The 25,867-nt window shown below is 49.3% G+C and overlaps 1 protein-coding gene across 18 annotated transcripts in view; it reads left to right on the top strand.

The window, feature by feature from the left end:
- The window catches only part of IKZF1 (IKAROS family zinc finger 1), a 101,410-nt gene extending 75,909 nt beyond the window's left edge, over positions 1-25,501 (top strand). For 9 of the 18 annotated variants that reach the window (XM_086697106.1, XM_086697095.1, XM_086697109.1 and 6 more), the window contains 4 exons: positions 3,518-3,685; positions 7,393-7,518; positions 12,031-12,165; positions 21,136-25,501. In XM_086697106.1, the coding sequence (XP_086553232.1) occupies positions 3,518-3,685; positions 7,393-7,518; positions 12,031-12,165; positions 21,136-21,845 (1,139 nt within the window). In that variant the 3' untranslated portion in view covers positions 21,846-25,501. The remainder of the gene's footprint in view (positions 1-3,517; positions 3,686-7,392; positions 7,519-12,030; positions 12,166-21,135) is intronic. The other 9 variants (XM_086697098.1, XM_086697112.1, XM_086697107.1 and 6 more) reach the window with 5 other exon arrangements.
- Positions 25,502-25,867: the final 366 nt, after the last annotated feature.

Here is a 25,867-nt window from a genome sequence, read left to right as displayed (position 1 = left end):
GGGGAGAGTGCTGTGAAAGAGGCATGCCAGGCAGGGGAAACCCCGCCATGCAAATATGCAGCGTTATTATTCTAAATGATGGGAGCTTTAACAATAAAGAAAAGCATCAGAGTTATGGTTACAGGTACGGTCTCGGGCCTACTCTGCTCCCATCTGTAAAACAAAAACGCTCAGTGCATCAGCAGCAAATTACGATCTGCTCCAAGGTACGGTTGCAGTCAGCATGTGTTCATTCTTGCAGCTCAGGTGTATATTTTTTAATCTACCTACTTTTTTTTAATGCTTATTTTTGAGAGAGAGAGAGAGAGTGCACGAGTGGGGATAAGGCAGAGAGAGAGAGGGAGACACAGAATCTGAAGCAGGCTCCAGGCTCTGAGCTGTCAGCACAGAGCCGGACGAGGGGGCTCGAACTCACAAACCAGGAGATCATGACCTGAGCCGATGTCAGATGCCTTACTGACTGAGCCCCCAGGTGCCCCTAATCTACCTTCTTCTGGTAGACCCTCTTAAATTTTGATGGAAGCATCCGTGAAGACTTTGTTTTTTACCCATTAAGTTGTACAAAAGGTCTCAAACATCCTTTAAAAAAAAAAAAAAAAACACTTAAAATTTTCAATGTTTATTTATTTCTTTTGAGAGAATGCAAAGGGGAGAGGGGCAGAAGGAGAGAGAGAATCCCAAGTAAATCCCAGGCTGTGAGCACAGAGGCCAACGTGGGGCTCAATCCCATGAACCCTGAGATCACGAGCTGATCCGAAATCAAGAGTCAGGCACTTAACCGACCGAGCCACCGAGACTCCCCGGGGGCTCAAACATTCTTCCAGAGAGTCCCTAAAGTGGCACATCTGCACAGTCACTGAGATGAACTTAATTTTTGAGTTCAGGATAATAAAGTCTTGATCCCACTACATAAAAGACATCCAGCCCTGGGACCCTTGATCTCACTTAGCTACACCACACGAACGAAGGACCCACAGGAGGCAAGCAGCTGACAGTGGCGAACAGAGAGACACAAATAACGTGCACCGCGTTCTGCCGTCCAGCAGCGGGGCGGTGCCCCCCTTCCTGTTAGCAGCTCCAAAGGGAAACTGCCTTGAGTTGAACACTGTGTTGTCACTTCGGAGAACGCTCTCTCCGAGTCTCCATGCCCCGCGTTACATATTCATGCCGGCCCAGGCAATCAAAAACAAATAGATTTCCAAGGAAAGCCGGCCAGCGGGATTAAGACGCCAGGCTCAGCAAGAGACGCGAGAACCACTGACTCACATTAGAAGACAGATTTCACTCTTGAAGAAACGGCCGCCTTTCTTTCCTTCCCGCCCTGTTCTGCAGAAGGGGGCTGGGGGGTGGGGAGGGGAGCATGGCTTTAATGGCCTGCCCATCCTATGTCCACCGCAGGATCCCCCAGCCTCATCGGCATGGAGGGGGTACCTCACACAGCTGGCTAGCTTTGGGTCATACCAGGACACATCCGCGCCACCAGGAAGAGTCCTCCACCCTTATTAGAAGCAGTTTTGTGGTGAGAGCATTCCTTACTGACTGCCTTTCCGGAATGTCCAGCTGAAGGTGCACCCTGACGTAACCCGCTCCACCCTGCCGGGTCTCCGGCCCCCAGGGACCACTGACTCCTCTTTTCCCTTGCACCTGCTCGGAGTTAAAATATCTACGTTCATGCATGTGGGTGACGACAGCCCAGAAGTGTTTCTGATAGATCATCAGATGCTCCTGGATGCTTCTCAGGGTCACCTGGCCACCAGCTCTTGGAATCTTCTGACCCAGCGCAGGCTTGTATCTCAGGGATTTCCTTCATTCTTGCTGGTTGGTTTTACTGTCACCTTCTCACCTGCTTGACTTTCAACACTCTTTGCCCAGCCAAGTGCGACCCAGATACAGATTTGGGGAAATAGCGAATACGCCCTGTTTGGTAGCAGCATTCCCCCCCCCCACCCCCAGCCTGCAATGAAAAATCACACGTTAGTTTCATTTTTTGGACTAGCACATCCGCCCGCCCTGCCTGAAAACAAAAGCAATAACCATCATGACATCCAGGTGCCCGTGTAAACTTTTACGCCGAAGCTGGTGGCGATTTTCATAGGACCGGACATGCTTCTACTTTGGTCAGAGTTCTGTCTCGTTCACCCAAACCACATCAATCATTTGGGAACATTGTTAAAGACGCATTTTCGCACGGTCTTTTTTCCTAAGAAAAAAAAAAAGAAACCCGTTACCAGGAAGTGTTTTTTTTTTTTTTGTTTTTTTTTTTCATGGTATCTCAACACCAGATACTGTGGTCGCATAGAGCTCTTCTAAAAAAAAAAAAAAAAAGGAAAAGAAAAAGCAGTTGTTTCCAAAAGAGCTTTAATGTGTGCTTAAGCCTGACAGGTATATTCTTCTTCTAACACGAGAACGAAGCAAGATGGTCACCAGCTCGGAGCGGGAGGGAGTCCGAGCCCCAGGATTGCTCAGTAGCCTGTTTCCTTCCCACAGATGCCCGCGTGTGTCCCTCTGTGGGGTCCCCCTGCATACAATCAGGCACTGCCACATCCAGCAGAGGGTCCCATGCTTTCTTGGCCACCACTCCAGCTGTAACATCCCCAGAATTCCTAATAGCAAGTCATGTGCATCTCTTAGGATAGTTGTACTGAAAATACAACTTATCTTCTGTGCATAGAGGCCAGCGAGAGCTTCACGAGTTCAGGATTTGGGGAGGAAAGCAAAAAAGGAAAAAGCCAGAAACCTCCATGTGGCCCTGGCTTGGATGCCCTACCATTTGGGGGGGGGGGGGATTAGGGACTTGTCTTTGGACTTCTCTTTCTTAACTTATTTTATTCAATCTTTCTCCTCTCTCTCTCTCTCTCTCTCTCTCTCTCTCTCTCTCTCAGCCTCACACTCTCTCTGTCTGTCTCCTTCCTGATTTGCCTGCGTAGGGACAGACAGGTAATGGAGAAGAAATTGAAAGGGAAAATACAGGGAAAATGTAAATGAAAAGAACTTATTATAACAGTTATAATGAAGTGCCTTTCATTTAAATATAAGAATGTAACGCTGAAATGAACTTGTGATCCTGAAATGCATTTTTAATGAGTTTCCTTTTTATTTTGCTTGCTTCAGTGGCATATTTTAAAGACCCTTTGAAAAAAGCCACATTAAAAACCCCACCAAATGCCACAACACGCAAAATTGGATATTGGTTTATTCCAAAACTGCTGATCAGGAAGAGTGGCTCTTCATCACAAAATGTTGCAGTCACTTTATTTAAATGAGTTTGAATTTGCATTGTGATGTGCCATTCTGATTTAGGGAAAAAAAATTAGATTTTCAGATCAAATTGACCCAACCAGTGAAGCGTTAAGGAACTGGCAGGTTTAGTCTGAAAGCCTCGTGTTCTATCAAACCTGCAGCGAGTGGAAGTCACCGGGCCCCCGTGGGAAGCAACTTCCTCGCGGGTCCTGCACCTGTCCCCGCGCGCGCGCGCGCTCAGAGTTTTGTTCTCACCGATCCCCTCTCCTCCTCCCAGGCGAGCGGCCTTTCCAGTGCAACCAGTGCGGGGCCTCGTTCACGCAGAAGGGCAACCTGCTTCGGCACATCAAGCTGCACTCTGGGGAGAAGCCCTTTAAGTGTCATCTCTGCAATTACGCGTGCCGCCGGCGGGACGCCCTCACTGGCCACCTGAGGACGCACTCCGGTAGGTCCACTGGGCGCGTGTGTGTGCGCGCGCGCGCGCCGGAGCGCCCCCTGCAGGCCGGCCCGGCCCGGCCCGGGGGAACACCCCCTCACACCCCGGGCATCCATGCCCCGGTCCCCGAGTTTGACTCCCCACAAAACCAGATGATGTGGGTGGGAAATGACACGCGCGCGCGCACAGAAGTCCCAATTTACAGAGAGTGTTTCGACAGGTAAGTGAGGCTTTTCTAAGCGGCTTTGCCAGCCGTGTGCTTTCCACGGGGCGCGCGGGTCGTGTCCCCAAAGTTCCCAAGTACATGTCTTTATCGAAATTGCGAAGTCGCTCGTATTACTGCTTTACGCAGAGCGGCGGTCACGGGCATAGTTACTTTGCAAAGCTGAGCGATGACGCGAGAAGGGCCTACCGCTCTCTGTCCTGGTTGGGGACACGCCTGTCCCCCCGCTCCCCAGGGGGACACTGCCCTGAGTGAGCCCCGACTGTGTAACTCGTGCCAGGAGCCAGTCATGCCTCAGCTAAGAGGCCACTTGGGGGAGGAAGAGGCTTCAGACCAGCTCCCTCCAGACCTCGCCAGGGCCACACTGTCCCCATTGGTAGGGATGCTGCCTCCTGGGGAAGATCTGCCTATAGTCGGGGCTGTCTCCTCCAAGGTGTGAGGAGTGTCGTTAATAGTGAGGCTTTAGTGGCCTCTCCTTGTGCCCCGTTCTGTGGCCCGTGAGTATGTACTGAGCGCCCAGGGACGTCACCCTCTGTGGGGGAGGCAGGTGGGCAGTAGCGAAGCACCAACGTGCTGCAAGTGTGGTGACGCCAGCCTCTGAGGGGACGGTGGGAGCGTAGGGAGGGGACGGCCGGTCTCCAGGGCAGGGCGGGAGGTTTCAGGAGAGACTTCCAATAGAAGGAGGGGCTAGGGTCCACAGTGGAAGGTGAGTTTCTAAGGTTTACCTTCAGACACATTGCACACGAACGCATCAATCCATAAGTGACCCTAGAAGGGGGCGCGGGACGCATTTTAGCCAGCGTTTCATAGTCTTTCTGCTGGGGGGGGGGGTGGCGGGTACCTGCAGCAGCTCACGAGGAGGCGAAGCATGTGGTCACAGGGGCCCTGGGACTGCCGGTTCCCTTTTGGAGTCCAGACATGACACCTCTCCATGCTGATCCCCCAAATGTTCTTTAATTAGAAAACTTAAAGTCTTCCAAGAGAGGAGCTGTACAAAACTGAGGTCAGCAGAGGGTGATGGTGGGGCCGAAGCCACCCATTCCCCCCAGGGGGGCCTGGAACCTACGGGAGGGGCAGGGAGGGCTGTGCTGCAGGGGACAGGGGGAACAGATGGCCCACCCCAAACGGGAGGACAGGAGGGCGACAGTGAGTGTTCTTCAGTGTTCACCTGTGTCAATAACGAGGAGCCCGTGTGCTGCCCGCCCCCCCCCCCCCCCCCCCCCCCCCCCGCCAAGAAGGGAAGGTGTGCAGGGAAATGATAAGGTTTCGGATGTGATGAGCAGACCGTCTGGGTGGTCTAGGGCAGAGGCACTTCGCATCCGTCATCCGTGCAGGTCAAGTGGACATCAGCACGGTTGCCAACAGTACCCCATTGAAGCGGTAGGAACCACGACCCCACGTAGGCGGAAGACACCAAGACTCATCCTCAGGCGATGCCAGCCGTGTCCTCATAATCCCCAGTTACTCTGATTGGCAGCCGAAGTCTCGCCTGCACAGCAGTCCTTGAACCTTGAAGTGATGCCTCTCTCTTTTCTTTCCTTCCTACTGTGAAGTCTGGAGCATCCAATGCAGTACTTTAGGCCACTCTGGTTCCATGCCCGCTGACGTCCTTCGAGGCATGACGGTCCCCTGCTCTAAGCACGGCCAGTTACTTGAGTAATTATGCAGGAGTGTGGTAGACTTTGGACAGCTTGTTTCTATCACGGATGCGCTGATGAGCAAGTAGGTAATACGATACCATTGACCCAGGGCTGCTGGTGACTCCGCCACCTGAGGGAGCCACACAGCTCTCAGAAAAGACGCTGATGGAGGCTCCATAAGAGGACTTCACTAGAATAAAATGAAGACTTCGTTCTTCATCTGCAAACCCAAATGGGGCCACATTCTATTCCATTGTGAAGTGGCCCACTGCCTCCCTCCCAACTCCACTGAAACCGTGATCCATCTCACAGTTTTCTCTGGCAGCTGGTGGTGGCTTGAGGTTCCAAAGGCCAACGACACATCAGTGGCGAGATGTGACTATAGCTTTGTCCCAGATTGATACAGGGTGGGGCGGTCTGGCAGGGTAGAGGAGGCCCTTCCTTCCTCACCGCCTTCTTTGGAAGTCACAAGCCAAGCTAGAGACTTTCTTCCCTTCAGAATCTTGGGCTGTGCTACAAGGTGTATTTTAGGCAACACTGTGCATTTCCAGGTTACTTCCCCGGTGTTAGGGACGCGATGCTTTCTACAGGTAGGGATGGATCCCTTTCTTCCTCTGTGAAATGCTCCAAAGGTCAAATTTTACATTTCGTCTTAGTCTTCTCTAACCATTGCTTCTGTTCACCTAAGGAAGATATGGAACCAGTACAAGCTTTGGTTGAACCATTTTATCAAGCATTCCGATTTGGATGGTATTGATTTTTATATAATACATTCAGATATGTGAAATCTAACAACATGAGAAGGAAGTAGGAGAAGATTCTGGTCTTCGGATGGAAATTTATATTCCTTACGTAAATAAAGATACTTTACTTATCTCATCTCTTAAAACGCTGTCTATGAAAGTCATTAAGCTTGGGCATGATATGAGTTTGTTGGCGTGAGTCTTCTTTCCCTAAAATACCGCTCCATAAAGTTTGGGAGGAACTAACCTCATTATAGATACTGCACTGCCTAAAGCAGTGGCCACTAGCCATATGTGGCATTTAAATTTAAGTTTCATCAATTAAACTTGAACGAAATCAAAACTTCAGTCCTCGGTGACTGTAGCCAGACTCTGCATGCTCAGTGGTTCACGGGTGGCCGCCATATTGAACAGTACAATGACTATCGCATTGGACGGCACAGATGAAGAACACATCCATCGTCATAATGAGTTTTGTTGGTCAGGGCTGATCCAGAGACCACGCCATCCTTAAGCTTTTGGGGAGAACACAGAGCTTTTTGAAGCTAGAACAGGAAAATACATTTTGGAAACAAATGCTCATTTCATTAACGCATCACTATCCGCTGTGGTATCTTCGAGACCTCAAGTTATCCAGTTTAGCATCCTGGAACTGAATCCACTTTGGGTGCATTTAGATCTGTCACCAGTGTCTTGCCAGACCTGGCCCGCAGCGTAGACATGGATGAGTCTGACTTTAGAGGGGCGTCTGTGTATCCTCCAGGCAACTGGGGACATCCCTCACGTCTCCGCCCACGTGGTGCCCATGCGATCACACGGTGATGGCCCATTTCCTCCAGTTAAAGAACAGTGATTTCAGTAGAAGAGAATTTGGGAGTTAGGACAGTGGGCAAATTAAGGTGAAACCAGAGTCACACGAGTTCTTGGTACATTCAGCAAAACCCCTGGGCATTCCTATTTTTAAATTCGGCGATTTTGACTGAGTCCACTTTAGCTCTCAAGAGGGGAGGGGTTCTTTGCCTTTTTCGGTAATGATTGTATTGCATGAATTCCCATCACACCAAGGCCAGTATTTAATTGGGGTCTTGAACTCGATTGTGTTTTCTGCAGTTGGTAAACCTCACAAATGTGGATATTGTGGCCGAAGCTATAAACAGCGAAGCTCTTTAGAGGAACATAAAGAGCGTTGCCACAACTACTTGCAAAGCATGGGCCTTCCAGGCACGCTGTACCCAGGTAAGCGCTGGCTCACCCTCCCGGCACGCAGCGAAGAAGGGCCCCGGGCACACAGCGCCGGGTGCACAACCCAGGCGTGCGAGCCGCCACCGCCCCGACCAAGGGACGTTTTTGGCAGAAGCACTCCGTGCTTCCCGACTTTTGAAGCCCTCATCTCACCAGAGAGAGCCTGACCTTGAACCCCTCCCTCTTGAAAGCTGGGGAAGTGTCTGAGAGAATAGTGACCCCAGAAACTTTGCCGGGGGTGGGGGGGCGGGCGGTTCTTGGTTCGGGGAATTTTTTTTTTAACTAAACCAGGAGTATCGATTGCTTCTTTGTGCTTAGTCCTCAAAATAAGATGTGAAATCTTGTCTTAAAAACTCTTCTTTTCATGAAGTTGATCGAATGAAAGCTTTCAGGCTGGGTTTTCGTTCATCCGTTTCGGCACCTGTCTGGAACGAGTGAGCTCCTTGGCAAAACCCTGACAGTCGAGAGGGTTGCGGCTAACACAGGATTGGAGGAAAGGCTGCTTTTTTCTTATGAGCCTTGGTGCCCGAGGCACCACATCACCCTGTGGCACTTGACTCCGATCTTAGAAAATGTAAAGTGAAGGACGCTCACGCTGGTGTCGAAGGAGGCTGAATTTACTCCAAGGGACAGCGCTGTCATAAAAGGCACCTTTCTAACCTTTTAGAACGTAAGAAATGTCTGAATAGGTCAATGGAAGCCGACCTCCTTACAAACGCGGTTTATTTGACGCCACCGCTGGAAAAATCGTCATGGGACCCAGAAGCAGAAGTGAAATTAAGGGTCGAAAGTTTGTTAAATCTCACTCAGCTTTCTGGCTTTAATGAATGGCTCATAAAGGAAATCCACCAGGGAATACTCAGGTCGCTTTTGTGATTTTAAATTTTGTGTGATCGCTTATCGTACTTCTACTGTGGTGAAATAACACATAAGACAAAACTTATTCTCTTAACCATGTGAAATGGAGAGTTGAGAGGCATGAGGTATGGGCAAGAGATTCAGATTAAGGACGGGTGAGAACAGGAGAGACAAACAGTCAGAGTGGAATTCTGGGACACCTGGGTGGCTCAGTCGGTTAAGCATCTGACTCTTGATTGCGGCTCAGGCTCATGATCCCAGGGTCATGGGATCGAGCTCCGTGTCCGGCTCTGCACTAACAGTGTGGAGCCTGCTTGGGTCTCTCTCTCCTTCTCTCTCTGCCCCTCCCCTGCTCACTCTCTCTCAAAATAAATAAATAAACTTAAAAAAAATTAAAAAAATAAATGAACGGAGGCCCAAGAGTCAGATAGTTTGGGCATCAAGGGGCAACGTTTTACGTGGCAGCACCTCTGTGGTTCTAGCACTGCCTGCCTCACCGATTAGCTGTGGATCTGGGGGCTGACCATTGACCTCTCTGGGCGAGACTTACTCTTATCACCTGTAAAATGGGGCGATCCCACTGAATTATCATTTAGCTCTCTTCCAAGTCTGGTGTCTGTTTCTAGAAAGGAAAGGTATGGAGGGTTACTGGAGCAGGTGAGACTAGATAGGAAAATCCTAATAATCATGTACTAGTCACCAGTTTGTGGCCAACCCCCAAGATGGCATCAGAGATGATGGCGCTCCTTTAGAATAAAATTTAAACTTTGTTTAGACATTGTATTTTCCTGCCAAAAATAAATTAACAGGCCTTGGAAGTAAGGGCCACAGTGCCCTGCTTTGCCGAGAAGGAGGGACACGTGAAGAAGCATCCTGGCTCTGTAGGTCAAATGAGAGACCGGTGACAATAGGTTTTATGGATTTTGTGCGTATTCTTTACGTAAACCTGGATGTGAGCCCTTATGTTTGCCCATTTAATGAAAAACACCATTTCTGATGTAAAAAAAAATTTCACATCCAGCCATCATAACCAATTTGAAATGTATGTTTCCAGAATGGACGGATCCATGTTCAAATAAGCCATTTGTCGACCCAACAGATATTTGCTACAATTTATTATCTACAGTACTGACCTGTTTGAATACAGTGATCTGAATGTCCCTTTAGAGCCATACACATGGAGTCGAGAAGACAGAATGAACAGGAGACACAGACAGAGCGCATTGGTTTTCTCCGCTATTTTATTACCGAAGAAACACGCTGGGAGATCACAGCGGGCTGCTCCTGGCGGTCCCTGAGACCTGGGCTCAAGTTGCATCTCTGTACCTGGGTTTGAATGCGACCCTGGGCTCTCAAGTAGGAGTGCTAATTCCTGCCCAGCCAACCTGGCAGAAATGAGGGCAGAGAATGCAGACACGTGTCACCCACGGGCTGTCCATGTCAGCGAGCCTGTGTGTCAGCAATATGTACGTTACCCCATAGGCAGAGTCAACACAGCCCTGAAATGCTAATTTCTTCCCTTGGGTGATCAGATTATTTGGAATACCGCAGCGATGGGTCCTTATGTCCCTGTGTTCAGGAGATAAGAAGGCTTCAGGCATGTGGTGAGCGCTGCCCCGGGGGCGGAAGGTATCCATAAAAGCACTTCAGTCAGAGTCCTGCAAGATGACATCTGGGATCCTGGGGGCAGGCAGTGGGCTGCTGAGGTGTGGGCAGGGGGGGTCTTGGTCACTTCGCTGTGCCAGGGCTGGTCGAACCTGTGCCTTCTGTGTGTCTTTCAAGCCCCATTCTCCCTACAGAGCCGGAGAGCAGCCCCCTCGGTGCTCCCGTGGGCACCCAGACGCCCTCTTCCCTCTTCGATCTCCTTAGGTTGGGGCCATTCTTTGGGATTAGGTAAAAACAAAGCCTAGCCCAGCTATGATGTGGGAGAGTTTAATTTTTCTGAATGTCGCTTTAGTTAAAGGTTTCTTGGTCATCTGTCACAACTTCCTTTAGGGATGAAGTAAGTTTCTCTCGAGCATTTGGAAGATGATCATTCAGGTACACAGATCGTGTTACAAGCTCTTGCAGGGAAATGCCACTGATCTGGGAGTCTGGGACTCCTTTGTCCCTCACTGTGATGACCCCGAGGGTCTCAGGAGGCCCTGTGGCCCTGGTCAGGGAAGACACCCACAGTGCTCTGCTTGGCCGAGAAGGACGGACATGTGGGCAAGCATGTGGGCTCCATAGGTCAGATGTGCACGCCCCCTGGAATTGGGCTTCGTGGATTTTGTGTGTATCCTTCACACCAGTCAGGGTGTGGGTTACTATGTTTGCTCATTGAGCAGGAAACATGCATTTCTGATGTTAAAAAATTACATATACCGGCGATAATAACCAATTTGAAATATAGGCTTCCAGAGTGGCCTTCATAATAGCAATGGAGACATAAAATACTTAGAAATCATCTTAGCAGGTAATGTGCAGGGCATAATGAAGGAAGCTACCACACCGTGCTGAGGCAAGAAAGCAAACGTGGAACACTGGAGAGGGGGAGGGTCAGACACTGCGGGCACGAATCTTCCCGAATCAAGGCGTGGGTCCAATATAAAATTTGGAATATTGTGAAGTGTATCCGGAAACGTATGTGAGAGAATTGGCATGGTTGAAAAAGGAAAAGTAATGTGTCGTGCTGTGTTAAAATGTAGCTATGACGTGGGGCTCTTTGGGAGAAGAGCTAGAAATCGAGAATAGTAACAGAAGATCCTGTAGATCCTGTGATAAATCAGCATGTCATATCTGGGGAAGGAGGAGAGGGAGAAATAGGACAGTGGGATTTAAGCGGACCATTCAGAAGTGGTGCCAGAGGGATTGGTTAACTGTTTGGAATGTAATTAATTGGCATTTTCAGGTCTTCGTATATTACGATACATTGCAGGGACATGAACGTTCTATCCCCAAAAACCCAACTGTAAAAACTAGAATATAGGCAGACTCTGTAAGAGACAAAGTTGTCTCTTCAACCATGGAAAGAAAGATGGAAATGGAAAAAATGGAGGTCGGCTAGGAATACTCCCTCCATCAACATTTAGCCCCACAGGGTCTAGCTTTTCCCACAGTTTGCAGGTGTTATTTGATTTCCCAGAGTTTGCTGTGTGTTCAGGGATCAGGAGCTCTGGGTTCTCTCCCCATGTTGCCCGGATTCGCTGTAGCATCTTGGGCGGCCACGTTCCTTCTGCACATCCCTTCGCGGTGCCTGTCGATGGCGTAGGAACCTCAGATCATTTCTAGCTCTGACAGGTAGTGCTTTGATCCTCAGCAGGCTGGTGTCGGGACTGACTGAGTTAGTGGATTTGGGGGCACTGGAAAAGTTAAGAGGACTCGTCCGAGGGACACAGTTGCTTAATCCCATCCAGCTTCTGGTGACAGGGATGGTGTTTGTTCCTTTGGCCTCGGGAGATAACGTACAGTCGGCAGGTGTCATTAGCAGGTGGCCGTGGGCAGCCTCTGTCCCGGCTGAAAGAGCTGCCAGGGAGATTAGCAATAATCCTTGCGAAGGGCCTGGCTCTTGTAGGCGCTTAACAAATGTCAGATTTAATGCTGGATGCGACCGAATCCTTTCATTGTAAGCTTTTCTAAACTGGCCTCTCTAACTGTCTTTGACTTTAGTCATTAAAGAAGAAGCTAATCACAGTGAGATGGCAGAAGATCTGTGCAAGATAGGATCAGAGAGATCCCTCGTGCTGGACAGACTAGCAAGTAACGTCGCCAAACGTAAGAGCTCTATGCCTCAGAAATTTGTTGGTAAGAGTCAAACGTTTGCTGTCTCTTAACGAACAACTATGCGGGTGTTGTCGGCTCAGGTGCAAATTAGTTGAGAGTAGAAGGAAGAAAAAGTAGCTCATTTTTTACAGAGCAAAAACATTGGTAGGCTTCACGTTTCTTAAATATTTTGGAGTTTTTTTCTTTGTTTCATGTTTATTGACATATTTTGAGAGAGAGAGAGCACATGTGGGGGAAGAGCAGAGAGAGAGGGAGAGAGAGAATCCCCAGCAGGCTCTGTGCTGTCAGCCCAACATAGGGCTCGAACTCACAAACTGTGAGATCATGACCTGCGTCGGAACCAAGAAGTTGGACACTCTACTGACTCAGCCACCCCGGTGCCCCTGGAGTTTTTTCTGATAGACTTCTTAAAAATGAATTCCTCTCCTGGCAGTTTTTCCTAGATGTGGTCTTGCAGCCTCCTGGGCACCCAAGAGATCTGCCTGTGGACAGGGTTGGCCGGGTCAGTGTGCTCAGAGCCAAGAACATGGGTCCAGCGTGGCCAGGGGCTCTCCACACAGCCCATTCACCCGCTGCCCGAGCAGCCTCGCTGAACTTCGAAAGCTCATTTTTCACACGAAGTTCATAACACTCCTTGCATGGGCTACTTCGAATCACGTAGCAACTCGGCCCATGAGACGTGTCCAGAGAAGAAGGGGGCACAGCCACGATTGCTGTTCTCACCATTGAATCTCTACCTGTGTCAGGTGCTTTGAGGGATAAAAGGAAGATCAAAGTGTCCCTTTCCTCTAGGACCTTGCTGTTGTGTAGATGATAGATGAACCAGTAACCATCGCCAGGCCTCATGCTGCAGGTGCAGGAAGAATGATAGCTATTTAGGTCGGTTTAAGAGTGGAAGTGCACTAAGCTGGGGGCCCAACCTGGGAGTGTCTGTGCACAGCCACGTGTTGATGCTGTCAGCTGGTCACGTTACTTGACCTTGGTTCCATTCGTTGTGTGCCTCACAGGGTTTTGTGGACATTAGTTAACATCATGGATGTGAGAACATTTACAAAGTCTCAATGTGAAACTCAGCTGTTATCATAAGGACAATATAGAAGGAGAATGCTGGGAGAGGTCATGTCCAGGAAAGAGGACCATGGGGGGAGGGTCATGGTCAAGAAGGAAGACCATGGGGGAAGAGTCATGTCCAGGAAGGAGGACCGTGGGGGGAGGGTCATGGTCAGGAAGGAGGAACATGGAGGGAGGGTCATGGTCAAGAAGGAGAACCATGAGGGGAGGGTCATGTCCAGGAAAGAGGACCATGGAGGGAGGGTCATGGTCAAGAAGGAAGACCATGGGGGAAGAGTCATGTCCAGGAAGGAGGACCATGGGAGGAGGGTCATGGTCAAGAAGGAGATCATGGGGGGGGAGGGTCATGTCCAGGAAAGAGGACCATGGGGGGAGGATCATGGCCAAGAAGGAGGATCATGGGGGGAGGGTCATGGCCAGGAGGGAGGATCATGGGGGAGGGTCATGTCCAGGAAGGAGGATCATGGGGGAAGGGTCATGGCCAAGAAGGAGGATCGTGGAGGGAGAGTCATGGCCAGGAGGGAGGATCATGGAGGGAGGGTCATGGCCAGGAAAGAGACCATGAGGGGAGGGTCATGGCCAGAAAGGAAGATGATTAATAAAAGCTTCATGCAATTGATAGTGACCCTGATGGAGGAATAGGACTTCAGCACATTGTTCATAGTGGAAGAAGGGGAGAGGATTCTGAACAGACAGATGAAAGCGTAGGGAAATGGTCATGCTGGTGGCTGGGGTGGATGGAAGACACGGGCTGACTGAGGAGCAGGACCTGTTCTGGGCTGATTCACGTACCCTCAGGGAAGCTCTCCCGGAGAGCTCTGGCCACGGAATCAATGGTCTTTGGGAGCTGAGGTGAGCAATGCACCCTCAGCTCAGTAGGCGGGAGAGAGCTTTGACATGTTTCATGGGTGCCATACCTTGGAAAATAGAGACCACATATACAAAGGTTGACTGCACCAGAAGGATGGGGCAGTGGGGGCATGGGAGGGAGGGGACAGAGCAGAGAGGAGTCTTGGTGACAGGGGCGTGGGGGCCAGGGCAGGTGGTGGGAGTGGAAGCCGTGAGTCGTGGTGACTCTCTTAGAGGGAGATGCCAGTTATAGAAATGATAAGGCCAGTTTCTGGAAAAAAAAGTTCTGTTTTTGATCTGCTAATTTTCAAGGGCTTTCTGGTGTGGGGGCCACATGGGAGCCTATGTAAAAAGTGTGTGTTGGGGAAGGATGGGGCTAGAATGGGGTTAACGGTTGATGAGGCCTGGGGTTCCAGAGGACAGATGCGACAGCAGGAAGCGGGGAGGACAAAGGAGAGGCCGAGTTCTTGTGGCTTTGATGAGGTTTTCAGAGGCTTGTCATAGGTGGGGGAAAGAAGGATTCAGTTTAAAACACTTTTGCAAACCACTGGCCAGAGATGCCATGTGGGGAGTCACACGAATGTGAGCTCTTAGTCGGGGAGAATGACAGAGACGCTGCATTTCCTGAGCAGAAGGGCAGTGAGGTCCTTGAGCACAGGCTAGGCTGTTGTGGTGGGATTTCAGGTCGCACTGCACTAGGTGAGAACTCAGCGTTCACAGACAGTGAGCAGTGAGCAGTGTGCAGGGGACAGTGGGCGAGGCAGAGGACAGTGGCCGGGTCACCATGAGGGGAGACGGAGCAAAGAAAGACCCAGTAGCAAGCGTGCCTGAGGATCGTTACTGGTCCCTGACCAGCTGTGTCTGACTTCTCCTTCGGGTTGGGAACCTGGAGAAGTCCCGCTGAGGACTTTGGCAATGAACGTTTGCAACCTGTTTTAGCTTTTGGAGGTTTCAGCCCAAACCAGACTAACCGTGAGCCTCCCCTGCAGCCACCTGGGAGGAGGCCCCAAGTTAGGCATTGTCTTGAGATTTAGATGCTTCCGTGTTTAAAAAAAAAAAAAAAAAAAAAAAAAAAAAAAAAAAAAGCTCTGATCAAGCCCAGCAAAGGTTAGAAAGAAGTCCCCAGAGGGGAGGGGGCACAGAAGCATGACGGGAACAGTAGGGTAAGGACAGCAGCATGGAGGTTGGAAGGAAGGGCTCAGGAGCGGCTGTGCGTGCTGTTATGGGTTTTCCCAAGAAAACCAAGAAATATTGGTGATTCAGCCAACTCAGCATATTTTAAAAAAGCGCCTCCTTTTGCCCCCTAATGCCTACCTTGTCCTCACTTCCATTCAATGGAATTTTAATCAACCGCTCCTAACTTGTCACAGCTTCTCCATCTCTAAAATTAAAAAAGAAAAGAAAAGAAAAGAAAGAAAAGAAAAGAAAAGAAAAGAAAAGAAAAGAAAAGAAAAGAAAAGAAAAGAAAAGAAAAAGATGGGTCTCTAGGGTCCCTCTTAACTTCTAGATGCTGAGTTTATCCTTTATATGAATTCTTGAAGTGTGTAGGAGTGCGGTTCTTATCATTCGTTATCATACACACGGGCCAGTGGTGGTGCAGTCGAAAGACCTCCCGGTTGACATTCAAGAGACCTGGGGACAGGGTCCAGCTCCAGCTGTGACTGGCTGGCAACTTTGAGCACATCCCTGGACTCAGTGTCCCCATCTGTGAAATGGGCGTGATGCCTCCTACCCTGCATCCCTCCCAGTGCCAGTCTGAAGATCAAAAGGGATGATCAGATCCCTTGATCTTTTGATCAAAAGATCAAAACTTGAGAAAGCACCTTAAACTTGTAAGATGCCATGATTTTCACAGGGACATTGCTCCGAATGACCCATAATTTTGCTTCATGGATACGGGATCTATGGTTAAAAGTTTTTCCTTGAGTTTTGGCCTGAGTGTAAGTACTTACTCTGCAAGGAACATTGTTCACCATTGTGTCACCAAAGATCTCATCCCCCGGGATAATCAGATAGAAGCCAACAGGATTGATGAAGCCCCATCAGAAAGGGGACGGTCACGTTACACAGCAAGGCTGTGTTCTTCATCTGTTTGGTGATTGGGGAAGTTTTTTAAATACAGGAGAGGAAGTAGGGGAGCATAACAATAATTAACATTTTCTCTACCCGTTATAACTATCTTGGTATAGTTTCTTTTCTCTGGAAGTAAAAAACAACCATGTTGCATTATGAAAGTGACACATGGTTAATATAAAGACTTTTAAGGCAAAGATGAATGTTTTCAAATCACCCCAAAAACCCAACATCCAGAAATTGCCAATATTAAGAGTAGCTGAGCATTATTCTAAAAGTCTTTTTATCCATATGTATGTATGTGAGGGGCTAGGGTGATGAACAGGTGTATTGACAGGTGTGGAATAAATACTTCCGTAAAGATTCTGTCATATCACACATGCTACTTCAAAATGCAAATAGCATTTGTATGGATGTCTTAAATTTAAGAGGTGAACAAGAACCCAATAAAACTGGAGGCATAGCCAATCTTCAAATGAACATTTTCTCACAGAAAGATATTTTTAGAGGATTTAATCTAAGATTAAAAAGATACACTGCACCATGAAAAACATGAGCTTCATCGGGTTTTTAACCCATTTGCTTCCATTTACGCAGTATCTCCTGACTCACAGCTTTGGGAAATAAAGACACGATTTTACTCCCCAGTGTTCAATTATATTATTTTTACATCGTCCTGCTTCCTAATAGTCACATTTTATTCCCATAATCCTAATTCTCACAGAAGTTTAGCTACTTTTCGTTAACTCTCTCTTTAAACAGATTCAAAGCCCCAACTCAGTCTATTTATTGTGATTAATCACTTGACTGATTGGACTTAACTTTCAAGCAACTTTTTTTTTTTTTCAAGGAGGTCCTATAGATGCTCCATTTCCATAGTTGCCATGTGTTTGAGGATGTCTGTCTGTTGCCTTTCTGTCTTGACCATGTGTGGTGCCATGATGGCATTGCTTAGTTGAATGTTGCCGTGAAGATGTCTAAGGCCAGTCTGAGATTTCTTTCTTTTTTTTTTTTTTTTAATTTTTTTTTCAACGTTTTTATTTATTTATGGGACAGACAGAGACAGAGCATGAACGGGGGAGGGGCAGAGAGAGAGGGAGACACAGAATCGGAAACAGGCTCCAGGCTCCGAGCCATCAGCCCAGAGCCTGACGCGGGGCTCGAACTCACGGACCGCGAGATCGTGACCTGGCTGAAGTCGGACGCTTAACCGACTGCGCCACCCAGGCGCCCCTGAGATTTATTTCTTAAAGGTGACTTCCATTTTCTTTCTGAACACCTGAAGAGTTCTTTAAGTTAAATAGTCTAAAAGGTAAATAGCCTGACTAGGATGTGTCTTGGTATTTTGCATTCTGAATAAAAACTTTCCTGCCATTTTAATCTGGGGAGTCCCCTGTTTTCTATTTCTGAGAAATAATCTTCCTTGTAGACATCTTTTTTTTTTTCCATCTGTTGCGATCTCAGCCAGGGATACCAGTTGTCCTTATGTTGGATAATTTGTTCTCCATATCTGTTAGCATTTCCTTCAGTTTATTTTTTGTCTTTTTTTTTCACATTTTTTCACACTTATTATCTTGTGTTTTTCCTCTGTCAGTCATTCCATTTTTAGTAGGTTATGTTCTGTTACTGCTTCTAATCCATGGATTAATTCTGTGATAAATGGACCTCATTTTGTTTCTTGAGATCTGAAACCTTTTTTCACCTCTTTTCTGTTGTTTTAGCATGCTGTCTTTCAGCGCTTTTTTTTATGGAGTCCATCTCACAAAGTAATTTTGACACATTTCCTCTCTTCCTTGGGTTGAGCTTTTTTCCTAGGATGGGCTTATTGGTCTGTTTTACTTCCTTTCCTCCCTTGAGTTGCTAGAAAGTATTTTCATGGTGATCATGACATTTCTTGTCACTTGCTTATTCTCCTTTGGCTGATAGAACTTGATTGACGTTTGGACATTTTTCCCACTCTATGTGAGGCTTTTTTTTTCCTGTGAGAGCTATCGACTTTTCTAAATCCTGAAAGAATGCCAAGGATAGGGGGGAAGGAGGAATTCAGGTGAGGCAAAGTGCAGTCTTTGTTTAAAGACTTTCTGTGTGCTCTCTCTCTCTCTCTCATTCTGAGATTTGGTCAAATGCCCTAAACCAGCTACCACTGCACCTGGCTGGAGCATGATTCCCAGCCCCACAGGAGGACACTAGGGGCTTAGGGCCATTTCCCCTCAGCTACAGCCTAGAAGACCTCACTCCTATCGAGAGAGCCAACCTCACACTCACCTGGTTCTTGCCAGCAGAGGTTTCCACTGCTGTGGGATCAGAAATGGAAGAGGATGTGTATTTGAATTGGCTCCCTACAGAAAAGAGGATATTAGGGAGAACCCTGAGGACTTCGTTGACTCACACTTGAGGTTTTTAGAAGTGAGATCAGCAGCCACCCTTTACTGTATGTCTCACGCCAGAATTTTCTTTCCTTGCTCCTTGATTTTTTTTGAAACTATGTGTTTCATTAGAATGTGTTTTTTTATTTAGCTCATTGCCAAAGTGAACTGCGTGGGTTTTTCTTTTTCTCACTTTGTGGAGTATTAGGGAAGAGAAATTTTGTGGATAGTTTCAATATGCCACAGTAATCTGAAATATATGGGTTTTTTCCTACATCCATTTGTTGTTAAGACCAAGTTTTAAAAACAATGGATTTCAGTGGTTGCCTGGGAAACCAAAGAGCCACAACTTTGGGCAGAAACAGGATGATTAGGCGGGAAAGCACCATTTTTGATGGGGCTATAAGCACTTCGATATGTATCTGAATTGGCCTCAAAGTCTATGCCCCATCTTGTCCCTACCAGGGTTTGGTAGAGGGACAGATGGGGGCGCATAAGCCAGAATGGATCCATTCTGTTCTAAAATTAGACCAAGAAGATATTTAGCACCTCAACACAAAGACCTCAAAACGTGATTCAACAATGCTATCAAGTTATTTCTTCTAACTTTTAATGGGCATAAACACCACTTCCGTGTTCCCTCCCGCCCACCTTGTGGAGAGATTCCATCCATTCTATTCAGTTTCTGCAGAGGGTGTGACCGGCCACCAGCAAATTTTCCTTCTGTAATCTGAGGATCACACTTCACCATGATCAGGCCAAGTGTCTCTCCTGACCGCCAGTACATTAGAATGAATGCAGGCGGGCTGTTTTATGATAAGTCTCTTTTGCAAGCAAGAAATGAGACCCCAAGATACTCTACAGCATGATGGGGGATATCCCTGGACAATCATCCGCGGTCGGAAAATGTTTTTAAGAAAGATTAGTTAAGGTTTTGAACTACCAAGTGGCTTATTGTCCTGTTGCTAAGAATGAGCAGGAGACCTTGATGTCAGGTGTCAGTGTGGGAGGTGTGGGATCCTCCCCCGCCACCGCCCTCACGGGCCATCAGTAGCCATTCCCTGGGCTCTTAAGGGAGTCTCTGAGTTCACTTACCTTTGCCCCTCACAACCTGTACTCCTGCCCATTACTGAGAAGGGCCCTTCCTTCAGACCCTTCAGGGGCTTCTCATTTTCATCTAGACAAAGCCTCTGCTTGGTAGATACCGCCCCCACCCTGCCCCACACCCAGGCTCTGGCCAGGACCCCTGGCTGCTGCCCCCCCGTGTAGAACAAGAGCCCCGCTCACCCGGCCAACTCTAGGTCAGAAGCCCTCAGGACCCAAGCCTTCTATTTGCTTCCTAGAACTTCTCTGCCTGGGATACACCATTTTTGCAGCCGTGTTTTAATATCTGTGTCCCCTGTTAGCTGTTGAGGACGGGGACCCTTTTTACTAGCTCCCCTGTCTGCCCCTCCTGTCCGGTCCAGTAGACACTCAATGCTCAGCATAAACGTGTTGGAGGAAGAAAAGAAACAGAGTGAGGGGTAAAATGTAAACAACTCAGGCATGCCTCCGGTGCTTTGATTTATCCATAAATCTGCACGCAAACGGGAAGCAAATCAGTAGCCCTGACAGAGTGCAGACAGCGACTTTGCTCATTATGCCACGGTTTCGTACTGAACCTATAACCAGTGTGTCGAGAAGGTGCATCTTCAAGGCAGTTCGTTTTAGTTCTTCATGATAATGTTTGCTCAGAAGCCCGAGCTCATCTCAGGGTTCGCCATCCCTGAGGAGCGAGCTCGCTCTCAGACTGGAAGTTTCTTGAGGGGACACTCGCACACCCAGAGTCCTCGGCAGGTTCCTTGAGCATCGTTCATGGTCGGAAATTTTTGGAAAGAACAGGCGAATGGCACACCCCCTCCCCTTTACTTCCCTGCTGTGTGCCCAGCTTCCCCGCACATACCCATGTGGCACAGGGCTCTAGTCCTGCCAGTGACGGACAGGCGAGTGGAACCGGGACTGGGGAGGATGTGGACACCGGACTCTGAGTGTCCATTTCCTCTCCGAGCCAGAAGTCAGCTTTCTATAGATCTTACCAGAACTCTTACCTTTTGATCAAATTTTATTCTGAGTATTGAAGTTATGAATTCAGAACCCCGTCCCATAACACTGTTTTAAGCAAGCATATCGCACACGCTCGTGAATAATGATACACTCGTGTATTGTAATTACATAAATTTATGAGAAATTAACCAGCTATTGCAAGTCACTTAGAACACTATATCGAAAATACGTCATTTAAGTTTTCATCTTAAACTGAATATGGTGACGTTCATAGTAAAAGACCCAAGTGCTGGTTTAGTATTTAGTTGGACGGTTTCTGCTGTTTCTGTTGACGTGCGCCGACTTGGATGCATGGGTTCGTGTGGTGGGTCGGGTGCGTTTAAGGGCTGACTCCAAGCAGGGCCCTGAGCTGGGTGACCACAGACAGGCCTCCACCTTGTCCATCTGGGAGGTGTCTGAGTCACCGTCCCCCTGAGCACCAGGACACCCAGATGTGTGTGGGGGGGGGGGGCCCTTGCTGTAGATCTCAGCCACCCGCGTGGTGCGCAGAGGTAACGTGGCCTCACTGACTGTCGCCTGCCTCCCACAGGGGACAAGTGTCTGTCGGACATGCCCTACGACGGCGGCGCCAGCTACGAGAAGGAAAACGAGATGATGCAGACCCACGTGATGGACCAAGCCATCAACAACGCCATCAGCTACCTGGGGGCCGAGTCCCTGCGCCCGCTGGTGCAGACGCCCCCGGGCAGCTCGGAGGTCGTCCCGGGCATCAGCCCCATGTACCAGCTCCACAAGCCCCACGCGGAGGGCCCCCCGAGGTCCAACCACGCGGCCCAGGACAGCGCCGTGGAGAACCTGCTGCTGCTCTCCAAGGCCAAGTCCGTGTCCTCCGAGAGGGAGGCGTCCCCGAACAACAGCTGCCAAGACTCGACGGACACCGAGAGCAACGCCGAGGAACAGCGGGGCGGCCTCATCTACCTGACCAACCACATCACGCCCCACGCGCGCAACGGCCTGTCCATCAAGGAGGAGCACGCAGCCTACGACGTGCTGCGGGCAGCCTCCGACGGCTCCCAGGACGCCTGCCGCGTGATCGGCGCGGGCGGGGAGCCCATGAAGGTGTACAAGTGCGAACACTGCAGGGTGCTCTTCCTGGACCACGTCATGTACACCATCCACATGGGCTGTCACGGCTTCCGTGATCCTTTTGAGTGCAACATGTGCGGCTACCACAGCCAGGACCGCTACGAGTTCTCGTCCCACATCACCCGGGGCGAGCACCGCTTCCACATGAGCTAAACCCCGCGCGCGGCCGCCGGCCCGCAGAGGAAGCACGCGGGGGTGGGAGTGGGGGGAGGGGGGGGCGGCCAGGCCCTCCCCTCCCGCCAGCAGCACGGACTGGACCAGAACCTTGTGCTTTTGATTTCTCGGTGGTTCTCTTGTTTTGTTTTGTAGTTTTCAGTCAGTTGGGTTTTGATTTGCTTTGGAACACGAGGCGATTTTTTTTTTTTTATGGTTAGTTGCAGGGTTACGTTTGGAGCACCCCCCCCCCAAACCGCTCTCTTCCTAGATGTTTGCCATAGACTGCGAGCTGAAGTCCCCTCTAGCTGTGGCTTCCTGGAAGCCCCCCGCCCGCCCCCCTCCGCAAGACTCATCACTTTCAGAGAAAGTTTGATACAAACAGGTCAGAGCCCAGGAAGGAATGAGCCGGGGAGCAGACCTCCAGGTGCCCCCCTCCCAACGCAGCAGGGTCTAGAAACCCAAGTCATAGCTTCTGGCCGTGTGCGTCTAGGGCTGGAGGCCTGCAGTTTCTAAGAGATGTTGTAAGTCACAGCCTGCACAAAAGGCAAATTGTTGGAGGAAAGTTGGACTCCTCGGACAAAGGGAGGGGCCAGAGAGCCTGTTGGTCTGGTTCTCAATTTCAAAACCGAGGTAGCCTTCCAAGGCTGGCGGGCGAGAAGAGTCTGAACACTGTATTCCTGGAGGCAGGTGTGGAGACCGCTGCCCTCTGCCTACTCCAGTCCGTGCCTTTCATGGCCCAGAGTCTATCACTATGTTTCTAACATCCATCCCAAAACTTGGACCTTACTTCCTCTGAACCTCTCAAAGTGTCAAATTACCGTGAAACCAAGGCTTGATTCCAAATTCTACACCCGTTGCCTCCCTGGCTGGTTCCCCTGACAGGCAGAAGCCTGCCTTTCCTTCAGAGGCCCAACCTAGACCCCACTTCAACTATGTCGTTGTTTTGTTTGTCGGTAAGTTTCTTTCCCTGCCCTCATTCTGCATCATTCAGGTTTTAAAATCCACGAAAGCAGGGTTCAGGATGGTCATTAATTTTCAGAGCAAGGAAACATGACAGGCGAGGCCCAGGAGACGTTGTTCATTCACAGGACCCACGCCTTGGAAAACCAAACTTTGAAATAGCCTGAGACTCCCCCGTGAGGACAGAGCAGTCCCTGTGTGCCTGCACATGGACATGACGTGTGGCCCCGCGTCCCTTCTCCCTGGGAATGCGGAACGGTCGGGAGCGATCGCATAACCAGCCAGCGGGATCTGACGGGAAAGAGGCAGGTCGTGGCAGAGGGAGAACCTTCCTCAGGCATGACGGGAGCCCCACTGAGGTGTTTGATGATTCAGATGCCAACCCAGAGGGGTCACCCTCAAGGTTCATCCTGTCGTTAAGGATAATGACTCCAGTCACCTAGGCAAATGAGAGCACACGGTTTCACACCTTTACGTGTCTTCGCCAAAAGTGAGCCAAGGTGAACACGGGGAAAGAGAAAACAGAGGAAAAATTGTCCATTGGCCCCTCTGCATTTAGTCTAAATCGAGGTTTCTTAGTCACGGTGCTCTTGACATTTGGGGCTGGGCAGTTCTTTGTGGTGGGGGATTCTCCTGTGGGTTCTTAGCATCCTTCCTGGTCACTACCCAACAGATACCCGTAGCATCCCCGTTCGACACCCCAAAATCTCTCCAGATGTTGCCACATATCCCCTGGGGAGCAAATCCTCCCTAGTCGAGAACCGCTGCTCTCGTTCTAAGCCAGTCCAAGGTCTGGGGAAGCCTTCCAAAGAGAAACACGCTGGAAGAATTTTCCCCCTCTGCCGTGTATCCCCTGACCCGTGTTCCTCTGTGTTCATCGCAAATTCTAGAAATGAATTTATCCCACCTTCCTGTGCGCGTTTGGGTTTTGCTGAGAGGATGAAGTCCACACCCATCCTTGAGTCACACGTTTCTTGGCTTACAGGACGGGGACAGTGTTTTGAAACTGGAAAGAAACATTGCATTGACGCAGGGGCGTGCAAAGGCCCTGGGTAAAGTGCTGTAGAGACAGATAGGGGGCGTGGGCGGTTCCATACGCAGCCACAAAGAAAGGGAGAGCGACACAAATTTCCTGTTTGCTGGGGCCACTCAGACCCGCCCTGTTCCCTTCCATCATCCCACAGAGCCAGTTGGTTGAAAGGAGTTAACTCCCCCCCCCAAAAAAAAAACTTCTCACCCCTGCCCCTCGCTGTGGCTTCAAACAAAGCTTAACCCAGAACTGTAAATAGCGGCTACAAATGTTCTTTTCTAAAGCGCTTCCCCTCCGCTCACTGCCTTTTCTAGCCAATGTAACCATCTATTTACACACCTTTTCTTGTGGTGTTCTATGCTAACACCGTTTTTCTTTGAGATTATTGTGTTGGAGGTAACGGTCCCATAGAATGTCAGCTGGTAACTAAGTTACGTTAGGAGGGTGTTCATATTCTGTACCAAAAGCCGTTCACGTTTTTCTTCTAGCCGAGCAACGTAGGATTGTGCATGACCTCACGCCTTTTCTGTTCTGTGGTCTGTTCTGCTGCTGGATGGTGTGAATGTGTGTCTTGAGAACCGCTGTGTTCTGAAGTGTGCCTAGGCTTCGTGCCCCCGCATTTGAAAATAAACGTCAGAGACAAGAGCGCCGCTCTCGCGGGTGGATGTGTGGGTTATGGTAAGAAATCACTGCCCCTCTGTCTCTGAGCTTCTGTGGACCGAAAGCCTGGACGCCTGCTCCTTATCCAGGTCCCTTCTGTGCCGTATGCCTTAGAGCACACGCTGCCCTGTCCAAAGAGTCACTAAAAAAGAATTGTGACTTTTCTTCATCCGTCACCAAGGGGCATATGCCTGTCACTTCAGAGACCAGAGTGTTCCATTTTCAATGTAGAATCCACCACATGAAATCTTAGAGTCTTCATTGAGAAAGAAAGCTACTGTTACGGGCATTCGAGTTTGTTCTTTTTTGGGGGGGGAGGGGGGGTTCTTTCTGTTTTTGTGGGGATTTTTTTTCTTGTTTGTTCTCATCACTGTGTAACCCTGATGAGCGTCATGCTCTTGCCAAAACAAAAGCGACATCTAATGGACTTACATAGGTTGGGAAGCAAAGTATTACTCTATCCTGCACTTCCTAAGTTTCAGCAATAATGAAGGGTCAGCTCTATCTAAAAATCCCGATAGCTGTCATATTCAGTTCAGTGTGTGTGTGTGTGTGTGTGTGTGTGTGTGTGTGTGTGTGTCTGTGTGTTTTACTTAAAAAATGAACCAAACTCAGATTTATTTAAGATGTTCAGTCTTGGGAAAACGGAAGCACATCCACAGTTGGTGTGGTCTTGGTGTGGTGGCATTCACTGTGAACAGACGTAGCCAGAAATTAATATGCAATATTGTTTTAAATACTTTCTAATACACTTTTCTATGATGTTGTGTGTGTAGCCAGTGCTGCCTGGGGTCTTCGTCCACCATTCTGGAAAATACGTGTACAGGACTGTAAATGAGAAAAAAATGCTGTTGTATTTGCTATCCGCCTCTCTGGTGATGTTAAATTATTTCTGTTTAGCTGTGAACAAGGGGCGTGCCCCTGGAGGGATAGAGGATACTTTTGTACACATTTTGAAATGCTTTTTTCTGTAGTGGTAGAACAATAAATGCAACAAACACTTTGTCTGTCCTAACCCGTGACCTGGGAGCGGCCGGGAACCACACGCTCGGCCCATCAGAGCAGGCAGGCGGCCGCAGCCCCAGTTGGGAACCATGGGATCATGGCCATCTGATGTGTTTGCAGCCCAGATGAGCAGGCTCAGCACAGCGTCTGCCTCCTGTCTGCAGCTGCGCTCTGCCTGGGATGCTGAGTCCCCGTCTTTGGCTTCAGAATGTGGATTTGAGGCTGGGTGGAAATAGTGGGCAACAAATATGGCACCACCACCACCACCACCACAACCCCCCCCCCCCCCCCGCTCTTCACAGCCCACCGCATAATGCCTTTGGGGGTGGGCCCATGGCTACAGAGGCACAGGGGGACAGTGACC

The sequence above is a fragment of the Puma concolor genome, chromosome A2, assembly GCF_028749965.1.
Source record: "Puma concolor isolate L17-30 chromosome A2, mPumCon1.1.hap2, whole genome shotgun sequence".
NCBI lineage: Eukaryota > Metazoa > Chordata > Mammalia > Carnivora > Felidae > Puma > Puma concolor.
This window is presented reverse-complemented; position numbering and strand designations above follow the sequence as displayed.